Source organism: Microcaecilia unicolor, chromosome 9, assembly GCF_901765095.1.
Source record: "Microcaecilia unicolor chromosome 9, aMicUni1.1, whole genome shotgun sequence".
NCBI lineage: Eukaryota > Metazoa > Chordata > Amphibia > Gymnophiona > Siphonopidae > Microcaecilia > Microcaecilia unicolor.
Genome location: NC_044039.1, coordinates 15,786,881 through 15,801,815, shown reverse-complemented (window position 1 = coordinate 15,801,815; position 14,935 = coordinate 15,786,881). Strand labels below are relative to the sequence as shown.

Sequence of the window (14,935 nt, the reverse complement as noted above, 5' to 3'; positions counted from 1 at the left end):
CCAGGGCAAATCGAGCCTGATTGAATCTCTTCCCAACAGTGCAATCCTCCTCCTTTGGCAGAAGAACAGTGCTTTTTACCTGAACCAGCCTCGACTCTACTAGACTTTCTGGTTATCCATTTTCATTATACTTTATTGAGTTTATTTATTTATGACATTTATATCCTACATCATCTCAAAGAAGTTTGAGTTCAATGTGGCTTACAATAAACAGTATTGGATACATAACCAAGAATAATACATAAGAAAGTAATTTGTTGTAAGAATCCAATTTTACAATTTGTTTTCTATTGTATTGTAAACCTCTGTGCTAGCTGCCGAAAGGCAGTATATTGAGAATCTAAAAGAATTTAAAGTCCAATCCATTCAGGACATCCAGCCTTGGGGGCCCAAAGGCACTATGTGGTTCATATCGAAGCCAGCAGTAGACGAAGGTAGGAAGAAGACCCCTGGAGGGGGGAGGGTAAGGTAGTCACCCCGATTCTCTCCCCAATGGGTAGTCCTCATTAAAATATTTTCTCATCTAAGGTTAACATTTGAACTAAACAAACAGGATTGGTAGACCCCTATAATAGAAAAAGGTTCTTAAATCAGTCACAGTAGAACGTATCACACAACCAAACACTGGTCTCAGTGGTGGTACAACAAACTTGAAGCTATAAAAGAAAGAAAGTCAGTCTGTCTTCTATTTTCTTAAACCAAACAAAATTGATATATGGCATTTTCAAAGACAAGTGAAATGTAATGGGGCTAGCAGTTGTGACCTTTCTAAATTTTGAACGGCATTTTTGGAGAATTGTCAAAAAGCAGCAGTTAGTAAAGAAGGGAAGGAGAAAAAGGAATTTCTCAAAGGAGTTTTCCTTTTCTTTATTTAAATGATTTTTATTATTAAAAACATAATAAGAACAATGCAGCATAAGTGCAAAACTCACATAATATTATGAAAGTACATATGAGTTGTACAACCAGGCTGCAATATCAAACAAGAAGTTCAACATTAATGAAGGAACAGAAGCAAGTTGGGTAGAGAAAGAAGAGGAAAAAAAAAGGATGGGGGGAAGGAGGATGAAAAGGAGATTCCCAAGTCAATCCACTAAAGTGGCCTAGTGGTTAGGGTGGTGGACTTTGGTCCTGGGGAACTGAGGACGTGAGTTCGATTCCCGGCACAGGCAGCTCCTTGTGACTCTGGGCAAGTCACTTAACCCTCCATTGCCCGCCGCATTGAGTCTGCCATGAGTGGGAAAGTGCGGGGTACAAATGTAACAAAACAAACAAACAATCCACTAAAGTCAAAAATTAGGAATTATTGTATGTGTTTAATCTGTGAAGAAAAGGCTTAAGCCTTAGGTTTACATTACTAGTTTTCCTTTTTTGATCCTGAATGAGGTTGAGTACCATTGATTTAAGGTAAACAGGACCCAATTAGAGGGAGAAATCGAGGTGAAGTACAGTACAATGCCAATTGACTATCCTTGGCAGGAGGGTGGGTCTTGATAATCATAAATCCAGATGATTGGACAAACCTATACCCAACAACAACCAAGGCGACCCTGCATGACCTCAACCACCCAGACCTTGTCCCCAATGCAGCAAAAACTCAAAAATTAATAAATGAATTAACCATGCAAAAAAAAAAAAAAAAAACACATGGTACTGCACTCTCTCCCACAAACCACCACACTCCACACTACCAGACCGACCCATCCACCTCCCGACTTTCAAGGACTGGAGGTCTATCACAAACCGTTCCGTCAGTGAACCCGCAGGTCCGGATAATTGGACATTGAGTTAATCGGAGTTTGGATAATCGGTGTCAAACTGTATAAGAAAGATAAGAATACAAATACTGTAAAAAAAATGCATTCAGACTTCTACCTATACAAAACTAGTGGATCAACAGATGTAGGCTGGAACGATGTCATTGTGAAGTAATTTTTTCCATGTGATAAATCATAGTGCATTGCCACAGGAGGTTTGATTTCCAATGGCAGAATGAAAGACTATAAATCTTTTCTGCGTATATCATTATATACACATATCCAAGTCTGACAAAAAAAAAAAAAAAAAAAAAGACCCACATGAGAAATTATGTTCCAGTGATTACACTGTGTTTATTTCTCATTTTGCAAACTGACTCTCACAATCCATCCCTTATTGAATCCGTGACTCCATGCGAGACCATACTGAAACGAATAATGGAGGAAAAGCCATCAAGTAGGAAGTATAAGAGTAATATTTATTTATTTTGATTTTGCGCACACCTTTTTCAGTAGTAGCTCAAGGTGAGTTACATTCAGGTACTCTGGATATTTCTCTGTCCCAGGAGGGCTCACAATCTAAGTTTGTACCTGAGGCAATGGAGGGTTAAGTGACTTGTCCAAGATCACAAGGAGCAGAAGTGGGATTTGAACCGGCCACCTCTGGACTGCAAGACCAGTGCTCTAACCACTATGCCACTCCTCCAAGTGGGAGCCCTGCCCCCAAAGGCATTTAAGTGCAGAGCCGGTGGTGAGAGGCAGGGCTGGTGGTTGGGAGGCGGGGATAGTGCTGGGCAGACTTATATGGTCTGTGCCAGAGCCAGTGGTGGGAGGCAGGACTGGTGGTTTGGAGGCGGGGATAGTGCTGGGCAGACTTATACGGTCTGTGCCAGAGTCGGTGGTGGGAGGCGGGGATAGTGCTGGGCAGACTTATACGGTCTGTGCCAGAGCCGGTGGTGGGAGGCGGGGCTGGTGGTTGGGAGGTGGGGATAGTGCTGGGCAGACTTATACGGTCTGTGTCCTGAAGAGGACAGGTACAAATCAAGGTAGGGTATATACAAAAAGTAGCACATATGAGTTATCTTGTTGGGCAGACTGGATGGACAGTGCATGTCTTTTTCTGCCGTCATCTACTATGTTACTATGTTACAGAATAGCACTTAAGCACCCTGCTGGCACTTTCATGGATAAGTATATGCTTGCATGTATGTTAGTATTCTATACATTTATGCACATAAATGTCACCTTCTCAGCTTCACACCCATCCAGCGATTTAATTCAGTCAAGAAGCACTACTATTTCTTCAGAGCAACAACTGCATAACATCTGGGGGATTTCACTGGATCAAATGACTGCACCAGTCCACACCATCCTACGTCGTCCTGCAAAATAATATATACAATTAAAACAAACCACAGTCCCCCAGATTCTATAGAGATCACCCAGATGAACAGACTATTGACATCCCAGCCTATGTTACTGAAGAGGAGTTTCATCACTACGTAGCTACTGATTACGATCTACAAACAGCTGACGACAGCACTGATGTCCAGATATGCGCCTACACGCAGGCAATGGCTGATGATGAAACAGATGAGGAAATTAGCAGCGAGGCACATGCTGACGAAATTCAACAACCTCCTGTCACTTTTGCAAGAGCGCTGGAGAGTCTCAACACCGTGCGGGCCAATCTGGAGGTCACTGGATGTCAGTGCTATGACAGTTTTTACCGTCTGGCAGACGTAGTCTATGGAACTCACAGACACAATAGTGTACAGAGGACTATCACTGAATACTTCAAGTAAGCCTAACGTCAGTTAACGGAGACTGTATACTGTACATATGTTTATCAGATGTCAAGCTTCTTTGGGTCACAACGGTTAAGTGCACACTCTGGTTAACTGCATGTATTTCTTTGGTCCCAGATCCTTGCACTTAAGCGGATTGCACTGTATATATATATATATATATATATATATATATATATATACACACACACATATACACACACACATTTTTGTAGCGCCAGACTGTACCCAGCAGTAACTGGGCCGTGCTGCATGCATCTCATTTACCGTTGGGTTAGCGCAGGAGCCCTTAATGCCACCTCAATGGGTGGCGTTAAGGGATCCCCCCAAAATGGCCGCACAAATCGGGTACTCGGCACACACTCAGTTCTGTACCTGTAGTTTCATAATCACACAAGAGTCAGTTTTCAAAAGAAAGTTGGAATTTAGTTAGGTCGCAGCCAGGAACATAAAACTCAATCTTTTATTCAAACAATATAACAATTTCATAACTTGTTAACATTCCGACTACCTAACTCCTGCCGGGAACACAGCCTTCAATCTCTGCAATCTCCTATTTCCACACAAGTGTTGCCGTCCAAGCACCCTGTCTCTGCTTTTTGCGCTGCCCCTCTTTGCACATGTTGCCTTTCTGCCTATCCCGTTGAAGGATGTGCCTACACCGCTGTACAAGACATCCCGATGTCCCAGGCCTCCCGACCAATTCAAATATATACACACACACATATACATATACACACACATTTTTGTAGCGCCAGACTGTACCCAGCAGTAACTGGGCCGTGCTGCATGCATCTTATTTACCGTTGGGTTAGCGCAGGAGCCCTTAATGCCACCTCAATGGGTGGCGGTAAGGGATCCCCCCAAAATGGCCGCACAAGTGCTTTACTTGCCATATGACAATTTCCTGCAGGAAAGCGAGATCTTCCCTTTTACCAACTGCAGTAAAAGGGGACATCGCAGAACGTATACAACACGTGTTGATGCCAGCACCAGCCTCCTTTTGCCGTAGCTTGATAAAAGGGGCCCTGAGGAAAGTAGCAGAGCGCACTTTTAACCCTTCCTTGAACTCGCCCTTGATGGGAAGAAGAAATTGAGAAGCAATAACAGAAGCAGCTAAATATATTTGACCATATGAACAAAACAACCTGCTGCTTAATTTGAAGACCTTTACCTTGTAGCACAATATGTAAAAGAGAAGTAATACGCAAACACATAGTAACATAGTAGATGACGGCAGAAAAAAGACCTGCGCAGTCCATCCAGTCTGCCCAACAAGATAAACTCACATGTGCTACTTTTTGTGTATACCTTACCTTGATTTGTACCTGTCCTTTTCCGGGCACAGACCGTATAAGTCTGCCCAGCACTATCCCCGCCTCCCAACCACCAGCCCCGCCTCCCACCACCGGCTCTGGCACAGACCGTATAAGTCTGCCCAGCACTATCCCCGCCTCCCAACCACCAGTCCCGCCTCCCACCACCGGTTCTGGCACAGACCGTATAAGTCTGCCCAGCACTATCCCCGCCTCCCAACCACCAGTCCCGCCTCCCACCACCGGTTCTGGCACAGACTGTATAAGTCTGCCCAGCACTATCCCCGCCTCCAAACCATCAGTCCCGCCTCCCACCATCGGCTCTGGCACAGACCGTTTAAGTCTGCCCAGCACCATCTCCGTCTCCCGCCACCGGCTTTGCCACCCAATCTCGTCTAAGGATCCATTCCTTCTGAGCAGGATTCCTTTATGTTTATCCCACGCATGTTTGAATTCCGTTACCGTTTTCGTTTCCACCACCTCCCGCGGGAGGACATTTCAAGCATCCACTACTCTCTCCATGAAAAAATACTTCCTGACATTTTTTTGAGTCTGCCCCCCTTCAATCTCATTTCGCCTAAAACTGAGCAGCTGAACTTATCCTTTTGGGAACTACAGAAAATCTACATCTGATTTATACCTCGCCAGCTGTTGTGAAAAATACATCATTGTTTAAACATTTCAAAATTGTCTCCCTCTGTAAAAATATCAAACATTTATTATGACCCAATTATTCCAAGTCGAGTGTGGAGGAGTATAAAGCAAGACATTCTGTTTCCCAAAACTCAATGGATAAAATGAAGGTTTTGCAGTGGAAAAACAAGAACATCCAGAGAAGTGTTTAACTTGAACGGATTTCAAAAACAAGGTCTAACTTAATATATTTTCTTAAACAAAGCAGGGTACAAGTTTCACGGGGACAGTCATGCTCTTTACGCTTAAACGGATCATATAAGTTTTTTTTTTACTGCTGGTTTAAGACAAACTAGACTCTGGTCTGTGTGTAAGCTGCCCACATGAAAAACCCATATCCTGCCGTGGACTTAAACAAGCAAAAGCCCAACTTGCAGAGAGGGGTTAACTGTCAAAAGTCATTGATGTGGGGAAACTGCTCACTCTTGTATGCTGACCACCACCACACATAGTTTTACTCTAGGGAAAAGAAGGCGCAGTCTTTCGCTGGGAAAATGTGTGTGTAGCTAAAGCAGGCACATCCCTCTGCAGGTACCTTTCCCTTGGTATCTTTTCCTTTCAGATCTGGGATGGACTTTGCTAGCACCCATACAGTTTTTGAAAATTGTCCCCCGCGCATAGGGAAAACATCAGTAACTCCTTCAGTGGATATTTCTGCCTTAGAAAATCCATTATGGCATATTGACACATTTTCAGATACTAATCTGTATTAAGGTTGTTGTATTCCATGTGCATTAATGGCCAAAGTTAAGGCACAGTAAAATCTGGGCTTAAAGTTTTCCAACACAGGACTCATGGTGGGAATTTAAAATATTTAAAGCAGCTTCTGCACTAATGCTGTCAATAGCATATAGAAACTGCACACAAGAGGAATTAAAGTGCACCCACGTTAATACTGCTTATTAATCTTAATGCCCAACTGGATAACATGGGAACACCTATTCTCTGTCAATGACAACACCCCCTCCAAATATATATCTACTAGTAAAAAAGCCCCGTTTCTGATGCAAATGAAACGGGGGCTAGCAAGGTTTTCTTCAGATTGTGCATGTGGGAGTGTGTGTGTCCCTGTCCCTGCCCTCTGCCCTCTCTCCCTCCCCCTCCCCCCTCCAAGTCCAGTCCTTCAGTGTTAAGTTTCCTGCTGTACTGTGTTTTGTGTTACAGAGAGAGTGAGGGCGTCTCTCTCCCCTCCCCCCTCGGAGTCCTTCACTGTTACAGAGAGAGGGATTTCGTGCTGTGCTGTTTTCCTTCACTCATGGGGAAACCGGATATCTCTGGCGCTTCACACTTCTGGCTGGAGGCTTCAGTGGTGCCTTTTATATATATAGATATATCTATATACACAGGTTACCACATATACTAAAAGGCAAAAAATTTCACAATATCTCTCCCTCTGTCTTTCCCCCCTCCCCTCCAACCACCCTGCCCAACATCTCTCCCTCTCTTTTCCCTCCCTTTGCCCAGCATCTCTCCTCCATCCTCAGGTCTAGCATTGCTCACTTTCCATCCCTGCCTCCCTTAACTGGTACAGCATGCCTCTCTTCTCATCTTCTACCCCCCCAAAGTCTGGTATTTCTCCCCCCAGCTTTTTCTCTCTCTCTCTCTCTCTCTCATTCCCATCCTGGTCTACCTTAAAATGTAGCTCTTTTCAGAGGTCACAAGTGTTTCATGCAGGCTGCTTGCGATCTGATCCAGAGCCTTTCCTCCGATGCATCCTGCCCATGCAGAAACAGAAAGTTGTTCCAGAGGTGGGCAGGGTGCGTCAAAGGGAATGATCCAGGTCAGGCCACAGGCAGCATCTCTGAAATGCTACTGCCGCCAGTGAACCAATACAGGCATTAGGTTGTATAAATACAATGAGCACAATTACATTAATAGCCTTTGGCAAATGGGACATTCTTTGCTCGGGGAATGAACTGGTATGAATGACTTAACTGGAGTGAGCTGCCAGCCATACAGAGATTGTAAAGGAAACATACCTGCTCTGTTAGATAGCAGAGACGATCTAGAAGTATCAGCGTTTCTATGCACGGAGCCAGAACAACTTTCAGCTGAAAGACAGATTAAGGATTATAAGAACTGAAAAGGAAAATGATACATCTGTCAAATCGGGTACTCGGCACACACTCAGTTCTGTACCTGTAGTTTCATAATCACAAGAGAGTCAGTTTTCAAAAGAAAGTTGGAATTTAGTTAGGTCGCAGCCAGGAACATAAAACTCAATCTTTTATTCAAACAATATAACAATTTCATAACTTGTTAACATTCCGACTACCTAACTCCTGCCGGGAACACAGCCTTCAATCTCTGCAATCTCCTATTTCCACACAAGTGTTGCCATCCAAGCACCCTGTCTCTGCTTTTTGCGCTGCCCCTCTTTGCACATGTTGCCTATCTGCCTATCCCGTTGAAGGATGTGCCTACACCGCTGTACAAGACATCCCGATGTCCCAGGCCTCCCGACCGATTCAAATTTCCCTGCTTCCCCTCTTCTCCAGCTCTCATCTGCCCTTCGTCCCTCTTCTCCCTATTTTTCCTTGTCCCTTTCCTCTCCTTCAATCTCCTGCTTTCCCTGTTTTCTTCATTCTAGACCTTTCACCCTCCTCCCCTAGCCATCCTTCGTTGGCCTTCAGCCCATTTGTGTTCGGCCCCCATCTAACGTGGTTGCCTTGTTCTAAAGTGTGCTTGCTTTATTAATCCAGGAAAAGTTTGAAGGGCTAATAAAAAAAAAAAAAAAAACAGATGTAAGAGATTTTCAGATGCCTAAAAAATGTCAGAAGAAAAAAAAATCCACCAAGGATCAAAAACTGCAAAATGTTAAATACATAAAATCTGCAAGTCCTGCAGGCTCTTAGACATAATCCAACATAGAAATGTTAAATGGAAAAAAAAGCTTTTGGTAGGGGGTGGACAATCTGAAGTTGCCACATTTACAGGTATGTGTGTGAAGTGACTGCAGGGCTGAGAAACTGCAATGCTTCTTCCTTCCCAGTCATAATCCCCAGGACAACAATCTCCCTTGTATTATTTTCATGGGTGCTTGCAGCTGGATCTAGTCCTTGTTAAGCAGGGTAGCGCACTGTATGCTTGCGCAATCCCTAACATAAAATTGCCTGGAGCCTTATGTTAGTCTGGCATGCATATCACTAGATGTGTCTCATTCTTCAATCCTGAAATTGGAAAATTCTGCACTCGCAACTGCAGGCCTTTCAAAACTGATTAACGTTTTCAGCCTGCTGCCGACACTTAAGCATTAGCATTTCTGTATATTCCAAAATAAATACAATCAGCAATTGCTGAAAACGACATCACAATATTTTCCAATTGTGAACATAATCCATCTTTTTAGTCATCTCCTCATCTTGTTTTTATTCCTCCCAGTGAAAAATATCCTTCTGAAACCGCAGTGTAGTCAGAATCATATGCACCCACCGATTTGCAGTGCTTTTCAACTTTTCATGTTTCTCTTGTTTAAACTTTGTTCTTTTTTCATTACAAGGGTCTTTGCTAGGGTCCACTTCAGGAGTCAGAACTCAAGAAAAAGACCCTCGGTGTCTTTGTAGACAATAAGTTGAAATCTTCTTCCCAGTTTGCGGCGGTGGCCAAAAAAGCAAACAGGGTGCTAGGAATTATTAGGAAAGGGATGGTAAATAAGACCAAAACTATTACAATGCCTCTATCGCTCCATGGTGCGACCTCACCTTGAGAATTGTGCTCAATTCTGGCCGCCGTATCTCAAAAAATATATAGCGGAATTAGAGAAGGTTCAAAGTAGAGCAACCAAAATGATAGAGGAGATGGAACTGCTCCCATATGAGGAAAGGCTAAAGAGGTTAGTGCACTTCAGCTTTAAAAAGAGATGGTTGAGGGGAGATATGATTGAGGTCTACAAAATCCTGAGTGGTGTGGAGCGGGTGGAGGTGAATCTATTTTTTCCACTCATTCAAAAACTGGGAAGACCATGGGACACTCAATGAAATTGCATGGGAATACTTTTAAAACAAATAGGAGGAAATATTTTTTCACTCAATAAATAGTTAAGCTCTGGAACTCGTTGCCACAGGATGTGGTAACGGCGGTTAGCGTATCTTAATACGTGGAAACGGCTTAATAAAGGTTTAGGCAAGTTCCTGGAGGAAGTCTATAGTCTGTTATTGAGGTGGACATGGGGGAAGCCACTGCTTGCCCTGGGATTGGTACCATGGAATGGTGCTACTAATTGAGTTTCTGTCAGGTACTTGTGACCTGGATTGGCCACTGCTGGAAGCAGGATACTGGGCTAGATGGATCATTGGTCTGACCCAGTATGGCTATTCTTATGTTATGCCTCGAATATACAATACTGAGCAAATTATACCATCTTTCAAATACACAAGGGACTGATATTCAAAGTGCGTTTGAATCACCTGGACAAAGTGCTGATTTTAAATTCCCACTCTCCCCCTAATACCTGAATTTCAACGAGGAAAAATTTAACTTGTTAGTCTTAAGGAACAAGGGGCGTTCTGAGGACAGGGCTTAAGAATAATTGAGTAGTACCAATACTTAGCACTATCAGTTATCAAGTTAAGTCAGACCTAAACTTAACCAGATTGCTTTTCCAGTAAAGTTTAGGACAATAAATTCAGTAGTTAAATTTAACCAGATAAATCAGCTGACTATCCAGCTAAAGAAAACCAGATATCATCCACCTAACATATTTATTTTACGCACTTAACTCCCCTTCAATCCAGCATCTGCCCTCCTTCGCTGCCCCCTTTTCCATCCAGCCTCTGCCCTCTTTCCTCACCGCTTCCATCCAGTCTCTGTCCTCTCTGTTCCCCCCAAATCCAGCATGCGCCACCTGTGCCCCCCCCCCCCCCACTGCTGCTGCTGTTGCTTCTCTAGATGAGGAACAGCAGTGGCAAAAGAAGCTTAACTCGCTGCAGGGCCTGGACTCTCCGTTGGCGTGGCAGCTGGCCCTTGGATGTCATTTTCTGTTCCTGGGCTGAGCCGGCAGCCTGCACCAATACAGAGTCCAGCTCTGTGGTGAGTTTAGCTTCTTTTGCCATTGCTGCTGCTCTGGAGAAGCAGCAGTGGCTTGAGTGATGGCAGGAGGGAGGTAGGGAAAAGTCCAATTTTTCCCCAAAGCAAATTGATTTGAACTGATTTACCAAAACAAAATGGTGAATTGATTTGAATCATGAAACCAGACAGCACTACTACATGGAAAATCTACAGTCCAAGATAAAAACGTAAAACAGCTGTAATATTTTACATTGCACCAGTAAACAAAATTATTCCATGTGTCCAGAAGTTTAAAACTCAGGTTCTAGAGCTACCTAGGCATAAGCATTGTCTAAGAATTATTTTTTTTGTCCGATACAGTATAAGCATTCATGCTTGCCAATGTACTACATTTATTTCCTGGGTTTGATACGACAGATTGATCAAATCCAGTAACTACCAGCATAACACTGGCTAGTCTGTTTTTGCATGGTTTTGTGACATCTTTGGAAGCAATTCTACATTAAAGAGAACAAGGGTTGGTCTCTCTATTAAGTGGACTAGGCGTATGCCTAGGGCAGCACAATTTGGAGTAAGAGCACACCACCAACGTGGCAGAAGTCAGTGGCTAAGCTGTGTTAAACCAAAATTTGGCGCAGCCAGCATGGTCAAGGCTCGCTGCATCCTGTCTTCTCTAAAACAAAGTTTGAAGAGGCAGCATTCAGTGAGCCTTGAGCAAGTGCAGATGTTCAAGGCTCTGCCTTGGTCACACCGACTCTGATTTAGAGCACCAGGTCTGGGCGGACATGGTGGCAGCGCAGTATCATCACCCATCAGAGGTCAGCGTCAGTCTGTCAAGGGGAAGGGAGGGAGGGGAAGATGCTGGACACTTCTGAGGAAGGGGAGATGCTGGACATCTTGGGGTGGGGTGGGAAAGCCCGAGGGAACAGAAAGATATGCCGGGCATGATGAGAATGAAGGAAGAAAGAGAAAGAGAGATGCAGGTCATGGGGGGTGGGGGAGGGCCTTGAGTTGACCTGGGGAGAGGGATGCACTAGGGCATCAGATATCCTTGGGCTGCCTAAGAAGAGAACAGCAAAGATGAAGTGTTTTATTTCATTTGGCTGCTGCAGCTCCTCTTGAATAATCTATGCAAATGAATAAAACACATTTTGAAGGAAATTTGTTCACTTAGTGGCATGGCATCAGTTCCTTTTTCCCCTATGGGCCATTCAAACTGAACATCATTTGATCCTTATTTTAACCCCCTGATCTTACCATATTAAATGCTTCTAGCTCGTTCATTCTGCACCGGTACTTTTCATAATAATCCATTATACAGCTGTCAGAAAGCTGCAGAATGGGGGGAAAAAAAAGAAAATGGAAAAGTATAATCAAAACCAAGCTACAGCTACTTCATTTCCATTTATTATAGAGCTACCAAGTTACAGTAATTCCTGAAAGCGAAGACATTGTTCTGCTAAATGTGATACAGTCAGTCTCACTAACAAAAAACACAAAAAAAAAAAAAAACAGCTTTTTTTTATAGGTTTCTGATGAATAAGAAATTCTGGTCACAGTAATGGTCCGTGATAATTCTGTCTTTTGCTGCATGTTGTGTGGTACATTCTTGAAATAGATTCAGCTGCACAGTTTGGTACATGATGTCACATCTTTAAATACTGTGCAATCATATTCTGTTAAAACCGTGCTCAAATTAGATGACACTGACCCCCTCCCCCCCCACACACATACACTACCCTCTATCGTTATTTGACTATGAAAACAGAAAGTTTTATAATGCATTGAAAAACCTTTAGAAATCTTGTATGAACATCGAGGAATAAGTTGGATACAATATAGTGTGTATGGAAGTACAATTATAGGAAAGTGCATTTTGAAACAGTGAAAGTGGGAGGAGGAGGGAAAGGGATTTTATTTATCACCTTTCTGTGGTTACAATCAAAGTGGTTTACATATTATATACAAGTACTTATTTTGTACCTGAGGAAACGGGAAATTTAGATTTAGCTCACGCCTTTTCAGTAGCAGTTTAAGGTGAGTTACATTAAGGTACTGTAAGTATTTCTCTGTCCCTTGAGAGCTTATAATGTAATGCTATACCCAAGGCAATAGAGGATTAGAGGTCATAAGGTATATAAGTAATGCCACACTGGGAAAAGACCAAGGGTCCATCAAGCACAGCATCCTGTTCACGACAGCGGCCAATCCAGGCCAAGGGCACCTGGCAAGCTTCCCAAACGTACAAACATTCTATACATGTTATTCCTGGAATTGTGGATGTTTCCCAAGTCAATTTAGTAGCAGTTTATGGACTTGTCCTTTAGGAAACCATCTAACCCCTTTTTAAACTCTGCTAAGCTAACCGTCTTCACCACGTTCTCCGGCAACGAATTCCAGAGTTTAATTATGCGTTAGGTGCGCTGAAAAATAGCCTGTGGTAGTGTAGGCGTGGGTTTTGGGCGTGCGCAGAATCATTTTTCAGCACACCTATAAAAAAAAAAAGGCCTTTTAAAAATTTTTGCTGAAAACGAACGTATGGCAAAATGAAAATTGCCATGCGCCATTTTGGGTCTGAGAGCTTACTGCCAACCACTGACCTAGCGGTAAAGACTCACGTGGTACCCGGGCAGTAATGACCTACATGCATCAAATGCCACTTGGTGCGCATAGCTGATGCACTCCAGAAAATAAAAAATATTTTTCGGGCACGCGTAGAGGACATGCGCCAAAAATGAAATTACCGCAAGGGTCACGTGGTAGCCATGTGGTAACTTGGAATTGGTGCACGTAGGCGCTTACACGGCTTAGTAAAAGGGCCCCTAAGTGATTTGCCCAAGATGACAAAGAGCATCAATGGGATTTAAGCTGACTATCCTGCTAATCAGTCCATTGCTCTAACCATCATGCAACTCCTTCACTCCATCATCACCGACTACACAGCATGTTGCTTTGAGCAGACACTTTTCACTTTTCTTATTTGTCCTGTTTGTCTGTCCTAATTAGATTGTAAGCTCTGTCGAGCAGGAACTGTCTCTTCATGTTCAAGTGTACAGCGCTGCGTATGTCTAGTAGCGCTATAGAAATGATAAGTAGTAGTAGTAGTTATATGTATATTCTGAGGACAATTCTGTAACGTAGGTGCTAACATTTAAGTGGCCATTATCCCCCAGATTCTATATAGTGCAACTTAAGTTGTACGCACAAATCCAGTTGTATTCTGGATCTGCATGCGCAACTTAATTAGTTAACAAGCCAATCAGTGCTGATAATTGCCAATTAAGCAATTGACAGCGATTGGCATTAATAAGAATCTACGCGCAGAACCGTCTATGCGTATTCTATAACGTGATGCACTTAAATTCTAAATCGCATAGTTGAAAAGGGGGCATGCCCATGGGCGTTTCTAAAATCTCTACATGTTGTTATAGAAAACACCCAGTTCGCGCCTAATTTAGGCGTTGGCATTTACACCACGTTTTACTTGGCTTAACTGCCCGTGACTAAATTTAGTTGGATGGACGGGTTCTTTTTAACATTTTTAGAAGTGATATTGTTGAACGACTGTCTGGTAAGGTTTGCCTCTTTGCGGAGGATACCAAAACCTGTAATAGAGCAGACACCCCTGACTGTGTGGATAACATGAGGAAGGACTTAGCAAAGCTAGAGGAATGATCTGGATTTTGGCAGCTTAGATTTAACGCTAAAAAAAGGCTCATGCATTTTGGCTGCAAAAACCTGAGGGAACGATACAGTTTACTGGGTGAAGAACTTCTGTGAACAAAAGAGGTGCGGGATTTGGATGTGATCGTATATGATGATCTTACAGTGGCGAAACAGGTAGAAAAGGTGATGGCAAAAGCTAGAAGGATGTTTGGGAGCATAGGGAAAGGAATGGCCAGTAGGAAAAACAAGGTAATGATGCCTCTGTATTAGACTCTGGTGAAACCTCATTTAGAACACCAAATACAATTCTGGAGACCACACCTTCAAAAAGATATAAACAGACTGGAGTCAGCCCAGAGGGCGGCTTCTAAAATGGTCAGTTATCTTAGTCAAAAAGCGTATGGGGACAGATATAAAGATCTCAATATGTATACGTTGAAAGAAAAGTGGGAGAGGGGAGATATGATAGAGACATTTAAACACCTAAACGGCATAAATGCACAGAAGGAAGTGTCTTTCAAATGAACCTCTGGAACAAGGGGGGTCACAGGATGAAGACAAAAGGAGATAAACTCAGAAATATCCTAAAGAAAGATTTCTTCATGAAAAGGGCGGTGAGTTCATGGAACAGCTCTCCTGGCGGAAATGGTGGAGGTTAAAACAATATATGAATTCAAGAGAGCTTGGG

General features: G+C 43.1%; 1 protein-coding gene across 7 annotated transcripts in view; it reads right to left on the bottom strand.

Annotated features, from left to right (window-relative positions):
* Positions 1-206: 206 nt before the first annotated feature.
* The window catches only part of LOC115477839 (methyltransferase-like protein 25), a 272,956-nt gene continuing 258,227 nt past the window's right edge, over positions 207-14,935 (bottom strand). For 2 of the 7 annotated variants that reach the window (XM_030214940.1, XM_030214942.1), the window contains exons 11-14: positions 11,839-11,913; positions 7,554-7,625; positions 3,003-3,139; positions 1,240-1,818 (exon numbers count right to left, since the gene is read on the bottom strand). In XM_030214940.1, the coding sequence (XP_030070800.1) occupies positions 3,053-3,139; positions 7,554-7,625; positions 11,839-11,913 (234 nt within the window). In that variant the 3' untranslated portion in view covers positions 1,240-1,818; positions 3,003-3,052. Of the gene's footprint in view, positions 567-1,238; positions 1,819-3,002; positions 3,140-7,553; positions 7,626-11,838; positions 11,914-14,935 lie in introns of those variants that run through there. The other 5 variants (XM_030214935.1, XM_030214934.1, XM_030214936.1 and 2 more) reach the window with 5 other exon arrangements.